The sequence below is a fragment of the Fukomys damarensis genome, unplaced genomic scaffold, assembly GCF_012274545.1.
Source record: "Fukomys damarensis isolate Sample0158 unplaced genomic scaffold, DMR_v1.0_HiC HiC_scaffold_33, whole genome shotgun sequence".
NCBI lineage: Eukaryota > Metazoa > Chordata > Mammalia > Rodentia > Bathyergidae > Fukomys > Fukomys damarensis.
This window is the reverse complement of record NW_022900945.1, coordinates 7,494,906-7,522,758: the sequence shown is the minus strand read 5'-3', so window position 1 is coordinate 7,522,758 and position 27,853 is coordinate 7,494,906. Positions and strand designations below refer to the sequence as shown.

General features: G+C 36.5%; 1 protein-coding gene across 1 annotated transcript in view; it reads left to right on the top strand.

The window, feature by feature from the left end:
• Negr1 (neuronal growth regulator 1) overlaps positions 1–27,853 on the top strand; it is a 761,458-nt gene that overhangs the window by 482,303 nt on the left and 251,302 nt on the right. The window contains exon 4 of the mRNA XM_010605125.1: positions 15,096–15,227. Coding sequence (XP_010603427.1) covers positions 15,096–15,227 — 132 coding nt within the window. The remainder of the gene's footprint in view (positions 1–15,095; positions 15,228–27,853) is intronic.

Here is a 27,853-nt window from a genome sequence, read left to right as displayed (position 1 = left end):
AAAAGAAAATTTTAAAAATACTTTCCGGTGAACTTGCAGATTGGGGAATTATGAAAAAAGTATCAACTTCCAGCAGAAAGATGGCACATAATTAGGATTAGCTTTAAGTCTGTAGCAGTGGCTGTGCCTTATGCTTAATGACAAAAGGAAAAGTAGAAACAAAGCAAAGTTTAGGTTTTGCAGATTCCCACACGAGGGACAAAATGCTGAAAGATGGACTGTGCCCTAACAGTGTGCTTCCGGGATAGTGGAAACGTGGACAGTATTTCCTGGTACCTCGGTGAACTTTGTATGACTGGAACTACTTGTCACTTGGAGAATTTAGTTTAACCAGAGTACAGCATATGTAGGCAAGAACATTGGGATAAGTTATAATCCTTACAAATGGAGCATAATAGAGGTTTCACATGTTGCAGACCAGTAACATATGGCTCTTTCGGAGAGACAGTAAATAATACGTTGCTCGTAATGGATTCAACCTGGTCGGAACAGAACCTAGCTGCAAGGACCACATAAACAGTAACAGCCTGTTTTTTTCATAATTTATTCCCCTCGAATGATGGGGTGGAGGGTGACAGGAGAGAAGGAGGAGAAATCTCTCTCTGGCATAATGAACAATATGTTCTCTTTTTTGCAATTTAAAATATTTGAGGAGAAAACAATGACTAAACTTGCCATTGAATATTGAATCATCAGTTTTCCAAGGACAAATGAGTTTCAGACCACCAAATGAGGTAGTGTGTAGACAGGCTAGAAAAATGGTCATAAAAATGCACAACGGGTGATGACAGAAAGGCTGTGGATGACTGTGTTCCTTACCCGACAGGAATAGGAAAATGTGTGATTGCTTCTACTTTAAACTTGTTTGAAGGACTTGGCTTACAAAATCAAATTGCTGAGAGATACGACAACAACACAGTTCTTACCTGTTAAATATAAACGTCATGGGCACTTAACTATGATTAATAAATTCAACTGTATTTTATTAATAAAATTTTACTGATAAAATATTTCAATTTTATTTTTTTGGAATTTTTTTATACAGGGCTTTATGCATCTTTCCATATTAATGCCCATGACAACACTTTACTTTGGGTATCTTCCTTTGTTCATATGAGGAAACTGAGAAATAAAAGTATTACCCAAGATCACATGAAACCATGCATTTCTAATTCAAAGCCTTCAATCTTAATTATGTTATTGTTCTGAAATAACCTCTTTCATTTGCTTTTTGATATGGTTACTCATACCAACATGTTTTGAGTTAACTCTTGATATAGATCTACTTATTCAAGATACTCCCTGGTTTTTAGGAACCTTCCTGTGATTACTTTCTTAAATGCTATTGGATGAGCTCTAGGCTGTGTTGTAATTACACAGCATTCCTATTAGACACCAGGCTTCTGTGCTTTCTATCTGTTCAGCAAATATTTCTGCTTACAAATAAAGTGAGATCTAAAAACTCCATGATAGTATCCAATTGGAAGTAATGTATTAGTTTAAAATAGTTCTATTAAATGTTATTTAGTAATTTTCCAATTACTTTTGGCTTTATACTTTAGTTATGATGTTCTGCTCTACACACATATTATTTAAGGATCCACAAAGCACCAGTAAGTGTACAGGTATCTAAAGTAATTTTTCCCTTGGCTTTAAATTTCCCCTTGGCATAGAAGCAAAAGGGAAGCTACCGGTTTATAAGACCACAGATTACAATATAAAAAGAAACCCAAAAGGACACAAGTAGGGCTTTCTGGAAACTAAGACTCACAAATATTTTCTCCCACAAATGCTCACCAAGGACTCATAACAGTAGACAAGAATCTCAATCATTTTTGGATACAAAGATGATACGAAACTTTATATTAAATTTATAATGGTCCTCAATGAAGATTGGTACAATGACTCCAAGCAACTTTCGTTACATGTGCGTTTAAGCATTGTCACAATAAGATGAACAAAGTGAACAGTACTGAAATATACTGTCTTAGTCTGAGAATAAAATTCATGATAGCTAAAGAAGTGAATGAGCTTCCTTCACGTAATTCTTTGTGAATGCTATTTTTCTACATGAACTTAGGGTAAAAGTTAAACATCAGAGAAATAAAAGTTCTATTCTGTGAGCAAACCATGGGGCGTAGAGAATATTGATCAAAGATGGCCCCAAGTCACATAGGTAATATAATAAGATCTCACAAGCAGACTTTCAGTTGAATCCTCAGGCAATAGATAGCAAAGTGAGTGCAATTCATATCACCTCTTTAGAATTTCTAACATAATTAACCAAGAACCAATTAGAATATCTTTCTAAATTTTCTCCCTCCTTACGGAGCTAAAAGGATTGATAGCGAGGGATTTGTGGTGAATTCATGGGAAGGAGCTGTTTGTGTGCCACATGCTCATGGACAGTGGATGTTAATCTTTGTAAAATTTTGGATGTGCTGGTGAGAGTAGTTATCCATATGCTTTAATATTTTTTATATTAACTGAAGGTAAAACATCACTCTTTGTTGCACAATTATATAACCTTTGATAAATGCAGAGTCATCTATCTGCCCCAATAATGAGGATACTGGATAGTTACTCTAAGAAAATCCTCACATTTTGTCCTTTTTTTTTGGAAGTGAGCCTGTTCTCCTCAACACCTGGCAAAAATACCCAAAACCGATGTATTCCTTAATTCAGTAGTTAGCCATTTTCAACACAGCATATACATGAGATGATAGAGTATATAACCCCTGGGTCGAGTTTCTTTCATTGGATAAAACAAAATTGAGATTCCTCATGCTGCATGTGAATGAATACCTTTATTGGCAAACGGTACTGAGTTGTTGACAAATGCATACACCACAATTTGTTTACTGACTCACTGGTTGAAGGATATTTGGACTGTTTTCAGATTTTCGCAATTGTCAATAAAGTTAATATAACTATTTGCATATGGGTTTTATGTAATCTTTAAAAATTTATTGAAGAGGAAGACTGCTAAGTGACTTGGTAAATATGTTTAATTTTATGAAAAAAATGGAAAACTTTTTACCAAAGTGACTACACTTTCACACTCTAGCAATGTAGAAAAATTGTATTTACTCCTTCAAGTAGCACTACCCTTTGTTTAGCATTTCTAAAACATGTGTAATGGGATTTAATTCTGTTTAGGTATTGTATTTTCCTATATCTAATCATATCCGGCATCTTTTGTTATTTACCATCTGAGTATATTCTTCATAATGTATCTGTTCAGAATTTTTCCTGTTTTGTTGATTTGTGTTTTCACTGGGAATTGAGGTGTTTTAAAGTATATTCTCGATACAAGCCCTTTGTCTGATACATAACTCACCAAAATTCTCTTGCCTTATGTGGCTTGAATTTTGAATTTTTTTTATTTTTAGTAGGTTAATACTATAACATTTATTATAATAATATTATGGGTAAAGAGAATATGAAGACAAATAAGACTCTTTTCCTTAGACTTATTCCATTATTTAAAAAATATATTACATAGATTTTATAATTCTTCTACATCTTTTTGGAAATTTGCGTCTTTCAAGAAAGTTGTGTTTAAATTGTTGCAGTAATCAGCACAGAGCGTTTTGCCCTCATATATGCTAAGTCATCCTTCACTTTTTCTTAGAACTACAGTAATGTCTTTCCTTTCATTTCTGATATCATTAATTTGTGATTATCTTTATTCTTAGTCTGGCTAAACATTATTAATTTAAGTGACCTTCAAAAGTCTAGCTTTTGGTATCACTATTTCCCTATAGATAGTTCATTATACATTTTACTGACTTCTATTCTGTATTATTTCCCCAATTCAATTTACCTTAGCTTTTATTTCTTTTTTATTTTGTAGCTTCTTTGGATGAAAGCCTATGATACTGACATATTATAGTGTTCCTTTTCTTGAGGGAGGGTGATGTACTATTGTCTTCTATATCACATAATTTCAGATGAGTAGTCTTCAGTAATTCTCATTTCTCTTTCCTAGGAAATATCGTGTCTTTTTATCTCTGTTTGCTGTGTAGATTTTTTTCCCTCAGTCGTTACAATTTGATTATGAGGTTGCCTTGTATGTTTTTGTTTGTTTAGCCTGCTTTGAGATTATTAACCAATATGAATTTGTCAATGTAGTGTATAGATCAAATTCAGAAAATATTCAGCCTTTATTTCTTCAATATATTTTCCTGTCCTCCTTTTCTGACCCCATACATCAGTTACATGTTGATTATTTGTTAAGGGCTTGGGAATTTTTTGTATACATTTTTCTTTAATATCTAATATGCTAACTTCTCATTAATATTTCATGTAGTTTAGGTTCTTATGTCATGCATTTTCACTAGTATTTTTTATAAATCTTCTTTTCTTCTCATGATGTTCATGTTGTTTCTTAAATATTTAACATAGTTGTAATAGGTAGGTGTTTTTAAATCTTTGATAGTTCCTTTGTTGCGTCATTTAAAGGTTTCTTTATGTGAATTGATGTTTTCCTAGCTATTGTTCCCAAACTTCTCTTTCTTTTAATGTCTGGTATTTTTGTAGAATATATGATGTTACGATGCTACATTATTGTCTAGATAATCCTTTTTGTGCCTTTAAATTGTCCTGAGCATTTTCTCACAGGCAGCTGCACCTCTTGGGTGTTATTTTGATCCAGTGACCCTTGTTTTTCAGATCTAAAGAGCACATCAAGCACTTTTTACTCCATTTTTCTTCAGCTTATATATTTAGAGGATAAGGCTTCTTTTTAAATTGATTTTATTGGTACATTTAAGATATACAATGTAATGACATCATCATTGGAAATTTGCACCTTTACATAATCCACCTCGGTTCTTATTTTTTCCTCATTCCCCTGCCCTCCCTTCAACACCTCCACCCCTCCCTATCTACAAAGACTTAGTTTCCATTTTTTTCTTTTTCTCATGTTAATTCCATTTCCATCTTTCTTTTCCCCTAAACCTACCATTTCCCCTTCCCCCTTTACACCTTTTCTTCCTATTTCATATTATCTATTATTACCTTTAGTACTTATTTACACTTTCAGTTTTTCACACTAGAGAACTGATTTGGTGTTTACACATATGAGTCCTATTTATTTCAGTTGAGTGTTGCCTCAATATGCATCCATTTAGCTATATATGTCCCTAGTTTCTCATTCTGTATGGCTGAGTAGTACTCCATTATATAAAAAAGGCAAATTTTCCTTATTCAATCTTTCATGGGTAGTTGGGCTGCTTCCAAGTTTTAGCTATCATGAACTGTGCCACTATGAACATAGGTGCAAATATATCACCGTGGTATGATTCTTTTAATTCTTTGGAGAAGATACCCAACAGGGGGATAGCTGGGTCAAATGGGACCTCCAATCTTAGTTCTTTAATGTATCTCCACACTGATTTCCACAGTAGTTGCACCAGTCTACACTCCCACCAGCTGTGGAGCAGGATTCCTCTTTCCCTACAGCCCAACCAGCATTTGTTATTGGTTAATTTCATGGTAGCAGCCATTCTTTCTGGGGTGAGGTGAAATCTCAGTGTTGTTTTCATTTGCATCTCTGGAATGACCATTGATTTTTAGCATTTTTTCATATGTTTATTTGCCCTTTCTACTTCTTTGTCTGAGAAATGTCTGTTCATTTCAGATGCCCATTTTTGGATTGGGTCTTTAAATTTGGTAAGTCCCTTTTTTTTTAAGTTCTTCATATATTCTACAGAGTAGACCTTTGTTGGATAAGAGCTGATGAAAAGTTTTTCGCACATTATTGGCTGTCTCTTCACACTGTTGGTTGTTTCTCTTGCTGTGCAGAAGCTTTTTAATAAGAAGAGAACTCACTTGATTGTCTGTGCTATTCACGGGCAACTGAGGTATCAGAGGTCAACATAGACACATTTTAACGTTATTAGAGCTTTACAAAATGTTCAGGTTGCAAATCCTTTATTTTTTTTCTCCCCAAATTTAAGAGTTATTTCACTGCTACTTAGTAGTAGTAGTAGTAGTAGTAGTAGTAGTAGTAGTAGTAGTAGTAGCAGTATAAAAACTAGGAAATAAATGTTTATTTTTGTAGGTGTTTGTCTGAGTAGGTTCTTTCTTCTTAAATCTCTTTGATTCAAGATTCTCATATCTTGTTTTCTTACTGAATTCTAGGCTTCCTACTTTACCTCATCAAGACCATTAGTCTCTGGTTTATACCTCTATAACTGGAAGTCTGGAAATTTCTTCTGAATAGAAAGACATCATAGCTCACATTGTTTGCTTCTCTTTCTTCAGGGATTGTAGTTCTGTATTTCTTGTTGTCCAATGTCTGAAATAATTTTTTAATGTTTTATCCACTTCTCTAGAAGTTAATAAGAAGATAAGTCTGGTCATTGTTCCTAAATAAAATAGGGATCACAAATCCAGAGTTATATATATTTTTAAAATGTAATATCCAAGAAAAGCCCTAATGCTTTTTTATTCAGAGTATTCTAATACCTCCAGTTGCAATTCAGCTTCATTATATGGGTCTTTTGGAACTTTGACTTCTCCTTATAGTTTAAGATGCACTTCTCTCTCCTCCCAAAAATCTAATGTTCCAACATTATCAGATTTTCAGAATATTTCTAGAGATTATGATAGTACATTTATTATAGCATAGCACCATGCATTTACGTACAGATACAGCATTTTTCACACTTCAATGAATAGCTGTTCATTCTTTTATTTTTCTGAAAAACTATAAGGCTTTTGAAATGGAAATAATCACTTTCAGCAGAAGTCAGAGGTCCTTCTGTATTTAACATCCACTGACTGAGTGCTGGGGTTGAAGCAGAGAGGGGAAGCACACAGGCAGGCAGGAAGGAAAGAATTGATTGTGAGCTGGGAATTTTCCTTTAGTGCATTAAGACAAATGTGTGAAAAAAAATCAAAATCTTGAGATTTTATTCACTAGTTACTTTTATTTGCTTCTGAATCTTGTACAAACATCTCAGTAGATGAATTCTATTATTTTATTTACCCTAATTCATCCTTTTTTCATTATCCCTTCACATTTCATTATTAGTGTTTTAATAATACTTTTTAGGATTGATTCTATTATCAGATGTATAGTGGTATATTCTCATAAAAATGTCCTACTTCAAGCAGCATATCTTTATTGAATTCCTCTCTGTGAAACTCACTAATATTATTCAGAGGAATTAATGATCTTAAAAACTTATAAATTGCTCCACAATTTTCCCCTATTTTCTTTAAAAGTATAAATAAATTATAACTTGTATGTGGAAGTAGAAATACAGAGTGTAAGAAAAATGTGATAGACAGGGTCATGGCCACCAAAGACTTCAATGCCTTAATCACTGGACGTTGTGACTGCGATCTTACATAGTGAAAGAGACTTTTCAGAGTGACTAAATGTTAAGGACTAGTGGCAAGGAAACGATTTTTTATTAGGCAGATGGGCTGAATTTGATCATTCGAATTCTTTGAAGAGGAAGAAGAAAGCAGGGAGTGAATCACAGTTGAGGCTAGAGGCAGGACAGACTCAAAGTGTGGACAACTTGACCCAGCATTTCCTGCCTTGGAAGAGGGAGCGTGGAAACATGGGCCAAGGAATGGTAACAATAGTTCTCAGCTAACGGCCACCAAGGAAATGGGGTCCTCAACACTGCAACAGTGACAAACTTGATTCTCCCAGGAGCCTGAATGTGCAAATAAACAAACCTTCCGAAAGACCTTCTGTACCTCTAACACCAACTGTACTTTACTGAGATTCTTTGTTAATTAATGCAGTTTCTAGTAAGGTACCATAAACCTAGGGAGCACAGATATTTTATCTTGCATTTCTGTGGGCCAGAACTGCAGTCCTGGTCTTATTAAATTAGAAATGAGGTAATGACAAGAAGCTCTAAAGAAATACCAGTTTCCTGCTGTAAGCTGAAGAACATTTCTAGGTTCTAGCATTCCCAAATTTCCTTGACTCAACCCTATTTCCTGTCCTTAAATTCGGTCATGGTTTCTAGACTTTTTTGATGTCTCACCTTTTTGACCTGTTCTTCTGTTTCTCTTCTACGCATGGGATGCTCCCAAATTATTTCCATCTGCTCAAGATTCTTACTGTAGTCAGATTTGCATATATGCTAATTACTTACTTTAGAAAGTGTCTATGAGGGGCATTGTTTTGGTTATCATAGACTCGTGGGAGATTTCCGACCTAAGGCACTGCGATATAATAAATCTGGTTGGTTTTGAACCAGTAAGTTTGTGATAATTTGTTGTGGCAACCATAGAAAACTAATACAAGAACGAATAGCATTTTTCAGAAATTAAATTAACAGGAGGCTAATTTACTGGTTTAAGAAGGTAATTATTGGTAATTTGTTATGGCACCCATTGGAAACTAATATAAGGAGTTTTGGTGTAGGGAGAGGAGATCAAGGGATGGGGAAGGAAGATGAAATATATATTCCCAAATGAATATAAATGTAAATTTCTTGTATTGACAGTTAAAAACCAAAAGTATTTAATGGATTAAATTAATACTTGTATTATATTACTAGTTCGAAAAGCAAGAGTTACATATACATGTCCTTATTTAATTCTTGTAGTGAGATTCTTTATTGCCACAATTAACAAATAAGACAGGGGTATTGGATTTAAATCATATACAGGTCAAACACTTAGGTTTTGAATTTAGGTCTGGGTTTTATATCAGTTTTTCATGAGCATGATAAATGATAATTAATAAATGATATTTAATCATTTTAACTATGACAGGGTTATTTTATCTATATACACTCTTCCTTATTAGTGGAGTCCAGGACCATCTCTGGACCCTAAGGTCTACAGATGCTCAAATGCCACATAAAGCTTGTCATAGTGTTTGGATATAACCTCTGCACATCCTCACAGATACTTTAATCTCCAGACTACTTGTAAGATTTTAAATGTAGATGTTACAGTATCCATGGTTATATTATACTTTTACTAGCAAAACATCTGTAGATGTTCAATACAAACACAGCTTTTTCCAAAATATTTTTATTCCATGGTGCCTTGAATACAGATTCAGGAATGTGAACCTGCCATGGAATTTGGACGCTAAGTCCACTTAAGGTTTACTGAAGAATTGATTTAACAACAACCACAAAAAAGCATGATATCTAAAAGTAACAGAACTTGATATGATTAATTATGAGTTGAAAAACAAGGTTATCTTCCTCTTCCAAGTCTTCCAATTATTTTCCAATTGGAATTTTCCAATTCTAATCATCTTCCTTCCTATTATCTTCATGAAATCATATATTATTTACTATACAAATATGTATATATTTTATGAAGATTAATCTTTCACATATGATATAGAGTAAAATGCATAGTTATGTATAATATCAATATATTATATAAATCTATATTTGATATAGAATAAAATATACCCCTTTATTCTGCTGACTTAGAATATAATAACAAATACATTTTTAAAAGTTATTAATAAATGCGTAATGACAAGTTGTGTATATAAGACACAGGATTAGTGCAAATTTTGTTTCTTGTAAAACCATAATGTGGAGCCACTAGGCAGGTCGTTGTATGATTCAGAAAAGTTTCTCTGAGGAAACATTGTTTAAGCAGAGCCCTGAAGGATGAGAACCCCCGTTATCTGAGAAAACTGAAAGGTAGAGTGGATCAGGCTACAGAAAGATGAACAAGAAGAGGACCAGCCATGTGATGTTGTCTCAGCCTGCGATTAGGAAGGTGAAGTTGTCCTTGAGAATCAGGAAAAAAGTGACTCCAATGCACAAGGTGTCAATCTACTGATGCATTGGACAGATTTGTTTATGGAGATCTTAGTGTAGTAGGAGATCCGAACTGGGCATGGCAAATAACCCTCATGAGTGACTTCCTCTTCCCACTTCTTGTTCCTGTTAAATAGCATGTTAAGACAGAAGCGTGAATCCTTGAATATAGTAACTTATTGGTCTGGAAATGCTATTTATCCAAACTGACCTCACTGACATGTCTAAGCTTGTGCATTGCAATAATAGCAAATATATATATTTTTTATGCATCACACAGTGTTCCAAGTATTTCCCTTACATTAGCTCAGTCTTCACAAGAGTCATACATCACAGTTTCTTTTATTATCCTCACAAATTATAAATGACTAGGGATTAGGTTATCTTGTATCATTTCACATAACTAATAAATGACAGGGCTAGGAATTGAACCCAGATAGTTCTGTTCTCCCACCCACATCCCTAAGCACAAAGCACAGCATGGTACATGTAAGAGATGGTTCCATGATCACAAATATGCTGCTGAACAGTAAACTGATAGGAAATAATTACTCTCATAAGCATAAGTAAATCATTCCAAGTATAGATGATCAATTCAGTTGCAGGGCAATCTAATAATAAATAGCTATGATACTCTAATACTATATCCTTTCTACAGGGGTGCTTTGGAAAGAGTGATCACAAAGATTTTGGAAAGTGATCAAACAACTCTGGCAAGTAGCCTGCAGCCTTGAGTCTACTTTAGGAGGATGCACTTTTAGAGATCAATGAGGCAGGGGCTCCCAGAACATCTATGAGATTTCCTTGGGTATGAAACTGACAGGACAGAGTCAGATGGATGCCCAAGGAAAAGGATTCTGCGGATGTTAAGGAAAAGGTTTCTGGCTTGAGCATCTGAGTCACAATGAAAGCACTCGTGGAGGCTAAGAACACAGGAGGAGACCCATCTGTGCAGGGAAAGGTAGATGTGATTTTGGTTGCATTGACTTTGAGGGGCTGAGTCCTCCAAGTGAAAGTGGCCACATTGAAAGCGCATGTCTAGGATTCAAGATACAGATAGAGACCAAATGATCTCTCTGGGACTTGTCAATAGAAAGAAAGATGGTAATGAAATATAAATTAATAAATAGCATCCCTGAAAGTATACTGAACGACAGTCAAAGAAGGCACAGGGCAGAAACAATATCTAAGGGATATGAATGTGTGAGGGATTTTATACAAGTGAAAAGAAAGTGAACAGAGAGGTGAGAGGGAAACTAGTGAGGAACGATGTCATAGAAATTGAGGGAAGGGAGATTTTACTTGACAATATTCTTCTGAAACATAAACACTGAGGTCACCAGAAACAATTTTATATGCAACATAAAGGAATGCATAGATGCCTTTTCAGACCATAAAATCCAATCTTAATATTGTTGAATGGCCAAAGCACAGAACTCTTTCTCTTCAGGCTCACAATCTAAAGTCAGTATCAGAGAGTTGTCAGGAAGCAGAGCCACAGCCTACTTTTCAACTTCCCTTTGAAGGAATGTTTTGTAAGAATGTCACCATATTGATGTCACTGTAAGCCCGGGGAATTTCTTTAGTTCTCCTTTTCTGAGAAAGGTCTGTCTCGGCTTAGAAGAAACAATACACAAGAGAAAACTGCTTCTATTGTATTTAATGTTTCTGTTGGTCTGATCTTTGTGATCTTGAAAACGATCTATGATAGCTGCGGACTTTGTCCTCAGCCCATCACCACCTATCTCTTGGAGATGTCAGTGAAGATGATGCCTGTTTTTAAAATTATTATCCTTAACATCTCTGAAAGAAAAGGGGAATGTCTTCAAAGTAAGCATATGCTATATTAACTCATTTATCATGTTCTTTAATTCTCAATAAATACTTATAATGTATATGATATTTTTTATGTGAGAACTACAAGCACAGAATGAACTAAACAGAAATTGCAGTTACATCGCTGGAGAATGCTAAAGTCTATGGCCAGAAAGGGTTTACCGTATATTAATGTGCTTATTTCAGTTCCATTTATAATTGACACCAAGGAGATAAAACATATCTCAATGTCTAGACTTATTTGATAGGTACTCTAAGATAACACCTGCCCCTCAGAAACAGTCTTGGTTTTGGGGGTGAACCTCCTGTTTCTACTTCTATATATCCTTTTGCCTTGAGCTTTCCCTTCCATCTTGATGGAGAGGTTGATTTATACAGCATGCTTGAGCTGAAATGCTCTATGTTGCCTTTCCATGTACTATGCTCAAATTCCTCCCTCTTAAAGAGAAGTGAAAAGAGGTCAGTATAGCCAAGTTTTTAAAAAGCAAGGTTGGCTTCCTTGCACATAGAACTAAGAGTTGATACTAAAGAAAGACAGAGCACAACTAAAATCAAAGGCAGCCACACAAATTACAGACAACTAGTGAACTTCGGGGTTTATATCGCGGGTGAAGCAACGTTAAATTTAAAATCTGCAGTTCTTTTCTGGTAAGGGTAGATGGAGAATAGAGGGAGGATTGAGTCAGGATGGAAGCAGAGCTATTTGTACAGAGACAGCGGAACACTGTTTGCCTGCCTTAGGAAGAAGTGATGCACATTGAACGGAAGCAGTAGAGGGCTGAAAGTACCAGGAGTCTGGTGGGGATGAGAGGAGGTCGCCATGCACTTACACTTTCTTGTCATTAAATATCTTTATATGAATGCTGTACAGTTGATGTTGTTGGCAATATCATCCATTCACTCTATGGCTCTTGGGTTATGGGTGATGCAACGAAGACCCATTTACTGGCAATCCTTTTATTTGTAAATGCAGACTTCATTCTATGTCAGGATTGGAGAAGAACCCCAGATACAAGTTAGGGAAATCATACCGTCAACTCCAGTAACAAATATTCAATGGATACGAAAGGTGCTCTTTGCAGTTATCTAACATGATGGTCCTGACATTGGCAAGGTTTTGTAGTATGACTTCTTACAGTTCTTCTCAATCATTCTGAAAGGTATGGAGAATGCTGGGAAAGAAAAACCCTTGCTCTTCTGAAAGTTCTGAGCCTACTGTTTCTCGCTTTTCATTACATTTATTGATTCTTGGTAGATACACAACTCTGTTTATTTCTATGTTTTAATGCTGTAAAAGCTATGGTCCCTATCTCTGCGACATTTAATGAACAAAAACAATAATGCATATATTCATACCTATCACATTTAGTTATTTACTTACAGTTAAACAATACTGCATTTGATTATTCAAGTAGATTATGATATATCCCTATTATCAAAGGAGATTGTATCAGCTCACAAAAATAAGAATGTGTAAGTAAGCTTTTAATATTGACAAGTATGTTAAATCATAATAAATTCATTTTTATAGAGTTTCACGGTAGTATATCTTGACACTCGTGACTGTTTCATTGTGTGCTACCCAACATTGCCATTTAATTCTGATGTAGCATACTACTGCTCCCTATTATATATATATATATATATGTATATATATATATATATACACATATATATATATATTCTTTGTTTATAATTCAAATTATACTCTAAAAAGCCTTTGATATGAATAAGGATTCAGTTCTCTCTGTTTAATAGTTTTACAGGCATAAGTAAAACTAGAGTTTTATTATTATAGGAGTGATAATAAGAGAAAAAGTGAAGAAAAATATAAATTAAATATCACATTGTTTCTAAGGCCAAATAAAGAAATATATATATATTCTTTGTTTATAATTCAAATTATACTCTAAAAAGCCTTTGATATGAATAAGGATTCAGTTCTCTCTGTTTAATAGTTTTACAGGCATAAGTAAAACTAGAGTTTTATTATTATAGGAGTGATAATAAGAGAAAAAGTGAAGAAAAATATAAATTAAATATCACATTGTTTCTAAGGCCAAATAAAGAAACGTGATGGGATAGAAAAATGGTTCTAGAATCAGATCTTAAGAATTTGAATGATGAAAATAACTTATTTTTGTAAGTTTACATCCTGATAACTGAAATCTTTGTTATCCAGCTACAGTAGCAGGTTAACTCTCCCCTATCCACACCTTGAGATCAGCTAGCTAAATAGAAATAAAACTAACTCAGTTCTACACATTCTAAACACTCCAGGCTTCAGTTCGCAAACTCATAGTTGCCTAGAGGAGTTCACCGCTAGACTAGGCAGCAGATAACATTGGGACCTCGGCCAGGGAACTCTAAGAGAAAGAATAATAATAACTGGCAAGGATCTTAGGTTTGGAAAGTCGAACAAAGCATCATTTTGTTTGATTTCACTAAAATTAAATCTTCTTATTAACTTTCTAACTTCCGCATCATTATAGCTTTTCTTGAAAAGAGTAGGCTGAAGACACAAACACCATTGACTTCATAGAAAGAGATCGTTCAGAGGAAGCTATTGCTTCATTTCAGATTCGCTTTGGCACACACTGAAATGTGACTTTTCTGGCCTGGGACCAGAGGGCTGTGTAGGGTCCTTGCTCTTGACATCACACAGGCCCAACCTTCAGTTTGTCACTGCTCAGTGGGTTTGTGCTTTCAATTAATTAAAAACCTCATTATTAAAGGAGTCTTTATTTCCAATCTCATTCAGTGAGGATGCTCTTCCATTTGTGATTATGCCTTCGTGTTTTTAATCTTTCGTTATTTTTAGTCCAATAGAATGTTTTCTCTGGATTACTAAAAAGCCAAGATGATTTTTTTAAATAATTGCATAACTCTTAGTTTGCAAATAATAAAGCATTTAAAAAATTATCAGATCTTGTTATACAATGTTGACTGTGTAACCTTCTTGGAAACAATAATTTTGGAAACAGAAACATGGCAGTAGTTTTATAGATCCACACACTCTTATCAAGCCATCTGGCTTAAAAGCTTGAGTAAGGATAGATTTTCACAAAGGAGAAGTAACATTTAGTTAAGTGTCAAGTTCCTGGCTCACATTGGATAAAAGTCAATATGTACCGAATCATATTAGTGAATTTCATCTGCACTGGAGGAAAGTTGTTGAACTCAATTACAGAACTGAGCAGAGCTCTATTTGATGTGTGTGGAGGTTAGAGGACCACCGTCAATTAAAAGGAACACATGTATATCCGGTTCGGGGAAAATGGTTTTATAATATCCCTTGTTCTGCAGCTGCTATTTTCTTGGAGTTTTCCTGTGAACATGGAAGAACCAAGAGTTTAATAATTCTCCAGTTTCATTTGGAATTGTTTCGTCAGCACAATCTAGTAAGAACTCACGCGATTGTTGTTTTACTCGAATGAAGCCTCAGGCAGCTACAATTTAACATGCTGTTTCTTTTTTATTTTGTAGCAAAACCATTTGACAGTGGACAATATTTGGACATTTACGCAATTACAAGGGACCAGGCTGGGGAATATGAATGCAGTGCAGAAAATGATGTGTCCTTCCCAGACGTGAAGAAAGTAAAAATCATCGTGAACTGTAAGTCTTGGTATTCTTTTTCAAGATCATTTGGGAGGAAAGATTAAATACCAGGAAAAATATTGTGTGAAGTTGCTGCTGTTTTCCTAAGAGGTGGTTTATTGCTAAATATCACCCAGTGTCGGTGAAAATGTGCACATGTTGAAATACATGCCGAGTTGTTTTATGGGACACTAATTGTCTCAACTAATCCCACAGTAATTCAGTTTGAAGTACAGATTCAAATGGCACCAACAGTCTAAAGAACGGTGCACAAGGCTCCTTCCTCTACGGCCCTCACCTGGAGGACACAGGAACTAGGTGTAAGGGCTTACATCCCAGTCAGGCCTGATGGAGACACCTGGTCCTAGAAAGGAGACCTGTACTGTGACTGTGATGTTTGCATTACTTGGATGATTTGATCCTCCTTACTTTGGAAAGGCCTGAGAAGAGTCAGGGAGAATTTCCCTATCACGTCATTATTAGGCAGTGATAAGTCAAAGGCCTACAGAATCCCAGTGGTACTGTCTCATACCCTTGGTCTAAATGCCTCAAGGCACTGAAATAAACAGCTTTTCAGTATTATTATATATCTTACTGTCTCAATAGCAGTGACTTACTAGCCCAATTGTTTATCTTTAAAATGTTTTTATACTACTTTTCCTGAGTAAAATACCTTTGGTATACCAGTTCTCTACAAAAAAACATAGACATGGTACAATCCTCTTCGTTACGCCTTTTGTACATCTCTCCACATCTGGTGCATGCCAATAATGTATGCATAGTATTATACTGCGGAACAGATAGAAATCCAGAAATGCTAAAACTGATCAGTTACTTCACATTAATGAGACTCCTTCCATCTCCAGGGCTAAATAAAATAAAATAAAATAACTTTCTAAACACGCCTAGCAGTTGAGCTCTCTGTCAGGACCACATCACTGTCATTAGCTCACGTGTGTCAGTGAGTAGTCTGTGCACTGGGGCAGAGCTGTCTCTGTTAGGTGGAGCACACTTGCATGATGCTGGATGAAGGAAGGAGTTCCTAGGGCAGAATTTCTTTGAATGCTGTGCAGACAAGTCTGGAATCGCTCAAGAAGTTCAGCATCCATGGGAAACCGCAGAGCCCTACTCCAGCCCTGCTGAATCGAGGTTTTTGGGGTTTTGGCCCAAGTTGCTGCATTTGACAACTTCCTATTGATTCTCAGAACTCTCTTCCCAGCAGGCAACTGCTCGTTCCTTTGCACTTTCTGAAATGAGAAGCAGCAGAAAGGAAAATATCCCTGAGCTGCTTATCACTGATCACATTCCTGTGGATATGCGTCCACTAATTGTATTCTTAGAGGTTGATAAAGAAGAAAGAGGACAATGAGGAAGTGGCGATTTTAGCAGTGAACGCTGAGAAATAAAGAAATAGAATCAAAGCTGTGTAATAAGCCAGGCACTTAGCTTAGCTTAGCTGCACATACATTCTCCAGGCTCCCAGATGCAGTACTTCTTTAAAATGACGTCTCTGATAGGGATGGCATGGAAAGCCCATTGCTGTCCAGCTTTTTACAGGCTCCTACTCCATATATAGTCTCTGCTCTCCTTGATATTCATCGATTCCTGTCATTATCCTCTGACTCTAGCCCATTGTCACCTCTTATTAATCTGATTCTTGTTTTCCTGGACAAGTGAAGACTTTCGACTGAGAAACATTGAGTTAAGGAGGCAGAAACCTGGAGAGAGAGTAAATAGAAAGAAAGGCCACCAGCCCAATTAAGTCACCACTAAAGGGTCTGAGTAAAGAAGAGCATCTATCCCATAATCGGAAGGGCAGAGATGGGGTAATGGGATGTTAAGAACTCTGGAGGGCTGAGGGTCTCATCAGTGGTGACAGACACAGGACAAAGGAAACATTAGTGATAGCAGCTCAGTAGCCAAAAGACTGTCATTTCTTTGCATCTGTCCTCTATGCTCCATCTCCTTCAGGACTCCCCCTAGTGACACCTACACATAGTGGGTTTATTCCCTGGCACCCTGAGTTTTGGACATTTGATTTCTTCATAATGGAAGGAAGAAAACCTGTCCTTCGCGATGGAAGGATAAGTGGTCATTATTACTAGATTGGACTGTATGCAAGTCTGTCCAGTTCCCCATAGGGGCAACTACTTCTGTCTTCCAAGGCTGTGCGATGCTGTTAGGAGCAACGGCTGTCCGTTCTCCTGCTCAGGAGGTGGGCAGAAGTGTCAGAGGCCTTTGAAGAACTATGCTGCACACAGAGGGAAGTTTAAGGAAGTTTAAGGCAAATCCTATCAGATGAAGAAGGGATGTTGATGGCTTTTGAGGTTATCAGAAATATCAAAACAGGTCGGACAGAAGGCTGTTCATCACGTGGGATAAAGCAAGGAGCATTTTCTAAATCATAACACAGACTACCTGTTTAAAAATTAATTTCAGGTATATAAAATATTGCTGCAGATATATTACCTTCTCTTGCATTAGAAAAATGGACTCGACATCGTTTCTAAATGCCTTTATTTGTTTTTGTTGTTGTTGTTGTTGTTTTGGTAACAGGGATCGAACTCAAGCCCTTGTGCTTGCAAGGCAGGCAGCAGAACCATTGAGCCAAATCTCTGGCCCTTAAATGACTTGAAAGACCCAGTTTTGTTTTCTTCCCCTCCCTCAGTCTTCGCATTGCTAGTTCACGTGTGTATAAATGTTCTGTGAAGAAGTGTGTTTCATATCGATCATGTTTAGTTGCATTAATTGTGCTTGATATTGACTGTGTTGCTTCGTGCCGAGTCTCTCTCTCTCTCTCTCTCTCTCTCTCTCTCTCTCTCACACACACACACACACACGCACGCATAGGCACTCACACTCTCACACACACACACAATTGTTATCTAAGGTGTATTGGGGTATGAGTGAGAATACCTGTGTTTATGTTCCTGGTGGTGGCAAAGTTTCCAACGTGTTAATTTTGCAAAATTGCTCCTTTAAAAGCCAAAAGTTGAGAGCTACCTATGGATTTCACTGAGCTGATTTCCCATAGGAAATTAGTCAAAGCCAACCAAACAAACTTTAGTTCACCAAAGCCTCAAATTGAGCACAGTGGTCTATGTTGCCAGCAAGAAGCTGGGGGTCCCCTGATAGTCTGCAGAGTCCCCGAAGGTGCTGTCATGCCTGGTGGAAGGCAGCCTTTTCTTTTCATTGTTATTCATCAATATTGATCATGGTTATGGAACCGCGGTAGCATTGTGAGTTATAATTTGGAGAGAAACTCTGTCCTTTCTTTCCCAAATGGGGCTCAAGATGAAATGTAATAAATTTTCATAAGCTCCGGAGATTCAGTCATGTGTTAAGTCAATTGGAGAAAAAGATTTAGTTTCCTTGCGAGTATGAAATAGTCAATGTTTTATTGTTCATCTAATACATCTTCCGCATTCAACACATATAGAAAACACACATGATAAATGACATGCTCTGTGCAACATTGTTTATACTTATACCATTTTAATGCTGATTTCTAGTAAATATAACAGTGTTTTGGTGAGATGATTGATACAGTTAGCTTATTTTATATAGATTGTGCTAGTTTGTTGCATGCACATTTGGTTTATTTTGAGTTACTTACAGAAAGCCCTACTACAAGGGAAAGAGTAGTTGTGGCCTTCTAGGCCATTAAAGAGTAAGGCAAATCATATTTCTCAGTGAGGGATTGTAGGTTATTATCCACCTCTTGTTTATGTATATCTTCTCTCATTCCTGTGTGTTTCTTGTTAAACTAAAAAACAAAATAAAATAGTAAAAAGGAATCATACAGATTATTAACATAAGTAGACTTTGGGAGATTAAAATACACAGAGAGAGAGAGAGAGAGAGAGAGAGATTGATTAGAGTAGTTTCTAAACCAGATGGAGCTAATGAATTTAGATTTGGTCAGATTCACCATTTTATTCACACTTACGTTCTCTCATTAACAGTAGCCTAATGGATACTAGATCCATCACTTTTTTTTTTTAACAAACTGTGAGAGTGATTAATTTCAGAATGTGCATGGATTGAACTATATAGGAACAGCAGAAGTCACTGAAAGTCTGGTTAGGAAAGGAGAGACCAGTGTCTGGAAGATCCACACCACTGCCTGATAGGCACTACCGTACACTGATCTTGTACTAATCGGTGGAGGAAAGCAGAATCCTAGGCCTTAGAAATCAAGGACGAAGCCAGGCGTGGTGGCTCACGCCTGTAATCCCAGCCCTCAGGAGGCAGAGGCAGGAGGATTGGCACGAGTTGGAGGCCAGCCTGAGCTACATAACTGAGTTCTAGGGCCAGCCTGGGACCCTGTCTCCATGAAGACAAAAACAAAAAGGCAAGGAACCCTGGAAGGCAGAGCCCTTCAATGAATGCTGTTCCTAGTGGAAGGGTGAGGTGCTGGTAACCTGGGACAGGGACCTCTTCCCTCCACTCTGTCTGCCCTGCTCTCTACTTGTGAATGGCCGCCTCGGAATGTGGCCCGTAGTCATAGAGAATTTAGTTGGCTTGAGGAGTTATTAACAAATAATTTATTCTCCCACAATTAACTAGACTTGGAGATCTTTGAGGAACTTTACCTCTCTGATTCACAAGCACCATCTCTGAAATTCAAGGCAAAACTGTGTCTTCTTATCAACATTTCATAAAATCAATGAAAAATTCCATCAATACACATTTCTAAAATTGAAAATCTGTACATATACAAATAAAACTGAAAGTATAAAGTTTTTTCTTCAATAAGAATTGTCGGGCAGATATTTTGGAAGTAGTGCTTTAAATGTACATAAATTATTATCTAGTGTCTAGGTGTGTTCCTGCTGGCAATTCAAGAATATTTTCTTACGGAGTTAGATAGTCGCCTTTGTAGTTATTCTTTCTTTTCTAAGTATTTATATTTTATTAGTGCCTAGTAATTTTGCAAAATTTGGAGTTGCAGTGTGATATTTTCATACATCCATAAAGCACATTTTGATCATATCCATTCCCCTACCCTCTCCCTGCAACCTCGTCCTCCCCACTCCCGTTACCTTTCTCTTTTCTAACAATAGCTCTCTTCTACCTTCATGCCGAACTTTTCGGCTTTTTCTTAGTCTACATATAAGAAAAAACATGCAATATTTGTCATTCTGAGTCTGGATTATTTTGCTTAACATGATGATATCTGGTTCTTTCCAACTTCCTACAAATAGCATAATATTATTCTTCCTAGGGTTTAATAATGTTGCATACACACACACACACACACACACGCACACACCCCACATCTTCTTTATCTGTTCATTCTCTGCTGGGTGCCTAGGCTGCTCCCATATTTGGTTTTGTGAATTGTGGTGGAGTATACAAGTACCTTATAGCATGATGTCTTTACTCCCTTTGGATGTGTTCCAAGGCATGGTACAGCTGGACCAAATGGTAGCTCTCTTTTTAGTTTGTTTATGTATTTATTTTTTTGATAAACTGCTGCACTGATTTTCATAGGACCTCTACTAATTTCTACTAATTTACATTCCCACTGGCAACACGAAGGGCTCCTTCTTCTCCACCCCCTCAGGAGCATTTTATTTTATTATTTTTCTTTCTTTCTTTCTTTTTTTTTTTTTTTTTTTTTTTTTTGTATTCTTGTTGACAGCCATTCTGGCTGGGTAAGATGAAATCTCAAAGTAGTTTTGATTTGCATTTTCCTAATAGCTAAAAGTGTTGAACATTTTTTCATATACTTATTGGCAATTTGTATTTCTTCTTTTGAGAATAATAGCTTTCGTAATTCATGTCTCTTTTGTTCTTTAAAAGCAGGGAAGCTATTAAATGTTTTAATCCCTCCATACCTCACCTGTCTTATCTGTGAAAAAAAGAAAATTAGTGCTGTTTCTCTTTGAATGAACGCACTATGTAAATGTCAAGTTTCTTTATTGACTTCACCAGAAAAAATTGGCAGAAAAAAATGGAATCACAAGCAAGTTAGTAGCAGACATGTGGGGCACCCCTGCCTTCCCAGCACTGTGGAAGGCCGAAGCAGGAAGTTGGCAAGTTCAAACTCAGCCTAACTAAGCAACTTAGTGAAACCATGTCTCAAAATTAAAACATGAAGTGATAGGGAAAAATTAGGCAACAAACCATTTATGCATTTTAGTCATTTTATTGATTAAAAAAATAATTATGATGCCTGTAATCCCAGCACTTAGGAGGCTGAGGCAGGAGGATCACTATGTGTTCGAGATCAGCCTGGGCTACATAGTGAATTCTAGGGCAGTCTCAATTCCATAGGGAGACCCTGTCTCGAAAACAAACAAACAAACCAAAACAAAGTAAATTAAATAATTATGAACTAAAGCAGATACCTCTTCTGTCTTGTTCCTAGTGGAATGACTTGTACTTTACCTGGGAGAATTTAATCTCTTTGATCATTCATTCAATAAATATTTTTCAGATGTCTTTTAGTTCTGAGTGAAAGGAACATGCCAATTTAAAAAATAACAATTAAAACCCTCTCCCACATAGATTTTACATTCTAGATTAATTTGGCATGAGGCAGCACAAATGTACACTTTATAGACCTGCATGCAACTGTGAATCCAGGATGATCAGCATGTTTCCATAGGAACATGAAGTCAAGCCAAGAAGTTTATGGAATTAGGTGATTCCTAACCCAACACATGAGAGCCACTCATAAAATGGAGCAACATTGAATTAATCTTGAGGCTTTGCCACAACATTATGCTTATACTTCACAGAAATTCCCAAATATCATTTTTCCCTTGGTGTTTTGAGGCAGTGTAGTTCTGCTCGATCTTACTATGTAGCCCTGGCAGGCCTCAAATTCTCAGCAATTCTCCTGCCTCAGTCTCCGAAGTGCTGGGATTCCAGGCCTCTGGCGTCACACCTGGCTCTATTCTTAGGTATGAATTGCTTATATTTGTCTGTGTGCTTGTGACTATATGTAAATAATAACAGAGAAAGTGTAGCAGAAATATGTGCATTATTTAGGAAAAAATGGTAGAAAAAGTGGACTGAAAAGGACTAACTTAGGAGGAAACACCCTTCGTACATTTGAGCTTGCTTGCCCTGGTCATTTCTGTCTTCATTCGCTTGTCATTTTTCTTGCTTACCATCATTCGCCTATTACCACTGTTCATGCAGCCATTTTTGATTTTGTTTTTCCTCTTTCTTTGTCTGATACTTCCACCCCCATGCATATACTAAAGCACCCAAAGACATATATGTTATGAGGAATGGCAATGAATTTAGTATACAGAATTCTGAATAACCACTAACAAAACAACTAAATTATTCAGTCCCTGTTTTACTTACTATTAATAAATGATAATGATAAATGTAATTCATTTTTGATTATGCACTAGGTGATAATAAAATTTTAAGTTTAATGATTACAGGATAAAGACAGAACAGAAAGGTAAAAGACGCTAATTCTATTTTTAACTGAGTTCTTATTTTACAGTTCTGGACAATAAAATAAAAAACAAAACAACAACCAACCAAATAGAGAAACAAAACGTGTAAACTGCTTGGTCTCAATTCCACTCCATAATCCCACCCATACCCGAGGTTCCCAGATGTTCTCTGATGCGTACCTGAGATCTGAAGGCCTGCATGATTCAATTCCCAAAAGTCAGAGGAGAAAAATTTAAAGCCCTCAACTGGCTTCATGGCCACATAGTTCTAATCTCCTCCTTTTGCTTTGTGAATTCTTAAGAATGATCATTTAGTTCACTTCCAATTTTTGGTGAATTGGGGAATATGTTTTGTTCTTTAACCTTTAATTACTAGAAAGAACAAGTATACTAATAGGGCAATAAATTTCAGGGCACTTCAAAGTGGTACTGCTATTTCTGCAAGGGGAACAAAGTAAGATTTGGTGTTGTGGAAACACGAGTTCTAATTCTGACTCAGTTACTTGTTACCTATGGAATATGGGAAAATTTAGTTCAGCTCTCAGGGGTTCTGCTTCCCTGTATGAAGAGCTGGAGGAAAAGACACCCCCATTAAAGATCTGCCTTAAGTGTTTTTTGTAAGCCTGCACAGTTACTTTCTGTAACAAAGTCACTGGTATGCAGAAGCTCATGACTTTCTCCACCCTTTCCCTGTCCGCTGCTTCTGTGGCCCATGAGCTATTTGAAAAGTTGGATTCTCTGATTTTGCCTTGAGTTTGAGGCAGGCTGTGGGAACAGGCTCTGAAACTGGGAGACCTGTCTTTGAGTCCTGGTGAACTTGGCCATATTATTCAACTTTGCATGTGTTTCTTCAAGTATAAGAAGAGTAAAGATACACTGGGGTAAGGCATAAAATGATTTAGCCCGCCTTGTTATTATCCCCAATACCTTGTGTAGTGTCCGTTGTGGTGAATATGTTAGGTTAATAAATAAGTACATCTAAAATAATCCTACATAGAATTCTATAGCTCATGAATTATCATAAAGTCTCTCAAACTCTTGCTTCTTATGCATGTATACCGCTGAGTTCAGATGGCTTTGGAAATTGGATCAGAGAGTCCATAGAAGGGCTGAGAATGGAACTAAACATCTCGATTCTAGCTTGGAAGCTGCTATCCTGACACTGGCTGGTCTCCATGTGAATGAAAGAGGACCCTGATGGTTCGGTAGAAATGGCAGGCTCTGGAGAACTTTAGTACAACAGTAGATGCAGAAGGATGAGACAGGACCAATGTGCGGAACCACAGAAAGATCTGAAGGACCAGAATGCACAGAGGGGTTATCTGTTGGAAAGAGAAGGAATAATCACACTAAATAACGCTTGGGAGGGAGGATGAGCTCAGATAGGTCTGTTCACATGTCGTTGAGATACGAGCTTTTGTCTAATTATGAGTATAACGAAGTCTCATCGTCATGTGACCTGACTGCCTACTGCTTTATAGTAAAATTACCGGCAGTACAGAAATAAAATAAAACAATGTGAACCTGACAGGGGCATTAAACAATACAGATTTCGTAGGTAAAAGAAAAGACAACATCCTATGTGCTATATTCTGGTTGCCTTCCACGTGTAAGATTCACACCTCTCTTCTCACGGCCTTGAAGTCATAGACTATTCCTTTTATCAAAAACGTTATAGTGGGTTGGTGGCAATTGTAAGAGACAAAGACCTTACGCCTGTCCTCCAATTGTTTCAAAGTTAAGCTTAGCAATCTGCAAAAACTTGTAAGATTTTAAGTGACGTAGTTAAACATATTAGCTGGATGGGTGCATATTAATTTTTCTTCAGTACGTCAAGCATTGCCCGAAACAAATAAGTTTTCTGCAGTCCAGGACAGACCAACGTTGCGCCTGCCTGCATTTAGTAGCACCAGTTAGTGTACATTTCCATGAGAAGGTGCAGGGGGGAGTGGCAGTAATTAGCTTCACGACTGCTTTATTCATTAATGCCGATTCATCTTTATGAACATATCAGTTCCATAAACCTTTCTGTTTTTCTTGCTGGATGTGGGAAGCACTTTGAAGCTCTGTATAATTCAGCTGCAGGTGCAGTCTTGGCTAAAACTTCTCATGAACTATTCTGCCCAGCTAAACAAGTAGATTAATCCGATGGCTTGTGAATGCTTTATGAGTTCAGTTTCAGGACTTCCTTTTTGTTGATTCATTGCATGTTTAAGTCTATTTGTCCCTCAAACTTAGCCTCCCCTGATGAATACAATAAAAAATATAGACCCAAACACTTATGAAGAAATAGAAATTTTTGCCTTTTTTCCTAATTCAAAAGTCTAGCCTATAAGCATCATAAAAAGCTCCCTTTGTAGAGTATAGAGATAATGTATCTCTTTTTCCTCCTATGTAAAGCATACATAACCCAATTTTTGTTTGCAAATTTTGTGAGTCATAGTGAAAAATATCCATGAGCGAAATGCCTTTGAAGCTACATATGATTTTGCTCAAAACGCAGTTTCATTCAGAATAGCATCTGGCTATCAACCGTTACTTTCATAGGAAAATATGACTAAGAAATAGATAAAATGGACAGTGATTGCAAATGTTCCAGAAACAAATACGGACACAAAGCCAGAATCCAGAAGGAATTTAGACAAAATTAAGGACTTTGGTTAAGATATGAGAAACAATAATCCGCCCACCTTAACTTCATGAAGAAAAGTAATCCTATCTTCTTTGAAAGAAGACCAAAAAAACCTTTATTTCTCATTCTGAACTTCTGTTTCTTGGCTAAGAAACTTCCAGAATGAACCAAAAAGCAAGCTAGACAATCTCCCTTTCATGTATGATTGCAGCTTGTGGAGAAAGTCTGAGAATTACTCCCTTGTTTTCATCCTGCCCTTGTTTATCAAATGACCCATTGCGTTCCTTCCCTTTGTGTTTTCACAATTTAATTTCTATGTGAAAAGGAACAGATGAACAGAGGACTCGAAAGGATTATACTACATTTCATAGCCTTCCTCTGGCTCTAAAATTGATAGTATCAGAGACCAGTGTTAGAAAAGGACCCGAGGTTTATACTATAAATTCTATTTAATTAAACCTGCTGGACACAGAAGGAGAGAGCAGAGCTGTGGCCACAGCGCCCTCTGCCCTTTGGCCTGGGAAATGGATGTAACTAGCAATCAGGAGGAAGATGAGATCTTTTTCCATTTCATCTCTGGGTGCTGGAAAAGCATGCCTTCAAACTAGAACCCTGAAGTACGGGAAAGGGGAAGAAGGGAAACCAAAACAGGTCTATCATAGAAAAAGAAACAGAATTTTTAAAAAAACTTGGAAGTGAATATTTTATTTAAATGATTCCCTCTAGCAAAAGAAAGAAAATTTTAGAAAACTTTTTAATATTTAATATTTAATATTATTTTAAATAATGTTATGCAAGAAGGGAATTCTCCCACAAAACTATCACAAACATAAAGAAGAAGAAACTTGTATGAAAGGACAAGAAGGAAAGACAGTAGGCAGTAAGGCAAATTATAAAGATGACCAACTGTGAGGAAAAGAAAGTGGGTGATTTGTGATTTCCTACCTTCAACCACAGTAGAGACATAGAAAATCCCTTCAAGTATTAAACACATAAAATTGCTAGTAGCTAGATGGAATGAGAGCTATGTCTTTCACGGCACAGCTAAGCTCGTGACAATAAGAGACACATGAGTCAGAAGCCAGGCAGCATTGCAACTGCTGTTCTCTGGGCAGGGTGCCCAGGCCAGCCGTTCCCTGGAGGTGCAGATTTGGGCTTTAACTTACCAGGCTTGGGAGATTGGAGACAAAGCCTGGCCCTTCTTGTACTCGCTTTGGTGGTACTCCTCTCCTAAAGGCAGGGAAATGAAAAGTGACACACATTCAGGAGTTGAAATGGGAAGCAAAAATTCAGCTTGTTGGACCTACCCTAAACTTGACAAAGAGAGCTCACAAAAGAGAGGAGTATATGAAAGAAAATTTGTTTCTCTGAGAATTCACAAGGCTTCCTTAAGCAGAATTGGGGCTGGGTGAACACTACCTATAGATTATTCCTGTAATTCTATAGTTAAAGTGGCTTGGGAATGACAGGCTACCTGGGAGCTTGGGCTTTTGCAGAGCACGGTTTAAACACAAGCTACAAAACTTATAGAGACAGAATTCAAGAAACGTTAGTGTCCAATTAAAAATCTGGTGCATAAAAGAAAAAAAAGCCAACACTGGAAAAGCAAGTAGACAACCATAGAATGAGAGATGCAAATATTCCAATTAGAAATGTTCCGACTAAAAAGATGTTGACACTCTTAAAGAAACAAAAAGGGAACTGCAACATGATGGATTATACTATAAAAACTGAGTTAAACATTTAAAAATCTCTTAGCAAACTGCTAGTATCTTAAATGAAAAGAGTAGTGTGTACAAAGTGAAAGGAAATTTCATGTATGTGGATTAAAAGTCAATATGATTCACTTAAGATGACATAAGACAAGAGTCACGATTTGGGTCACTTTCATGAGCTGGATTGAAACATTAGGATCAGGGAAACTTAACCAATAGGAAGACTCAAAAAGAAGAATTAAAATTTCCACCATGCCAGAGAATGTGATCGCCGCTACATAAAACCTAGAAATAGTTACAGATAAATGAATGGAATTAGTAACAGTTTAAAATTGTTAATAGATACAAAAATTGGTATCTTTTGCAAAAGAAATTAAAATTTCAATTAAGAAAAAGTTACTATTTAGAGTGTAAATAAAATAATTAGGAAATAGCTAACCAAATATATGTATAGAATAATTTAAATAGAAAAAGGAGTTAAGTAGAAAATATATTCAAGAATATCATAAGATGTAATGTTCATAATGAAGTACATTATAGAATTCAGCTAAAAATTAAGTCAGTTTTTCAAAAAACTTGACAAGCTGATTCTAAAATTTGTATTGAAGAAATAAGAAATTTCTAAGGAAAAAATCAGGTAGATAATGTTTCCTATAAAATATCGAAATTGGGCCGGGAATTTAGCTCAGAGGTTCCATGGCCTGCTTCGTAAGTGCAAGGACCCGAGTTCGATTCCCGGTACCAAAACAAAATAAAATATCGAAATGTATTATGATTATATGGTCATTAAAAGTATGAGATCAGCAGAACGACAGAAAAATATTCAACCAGGACACCAGAGATGACCTCCAAGCAGAATTACGCTTGCAC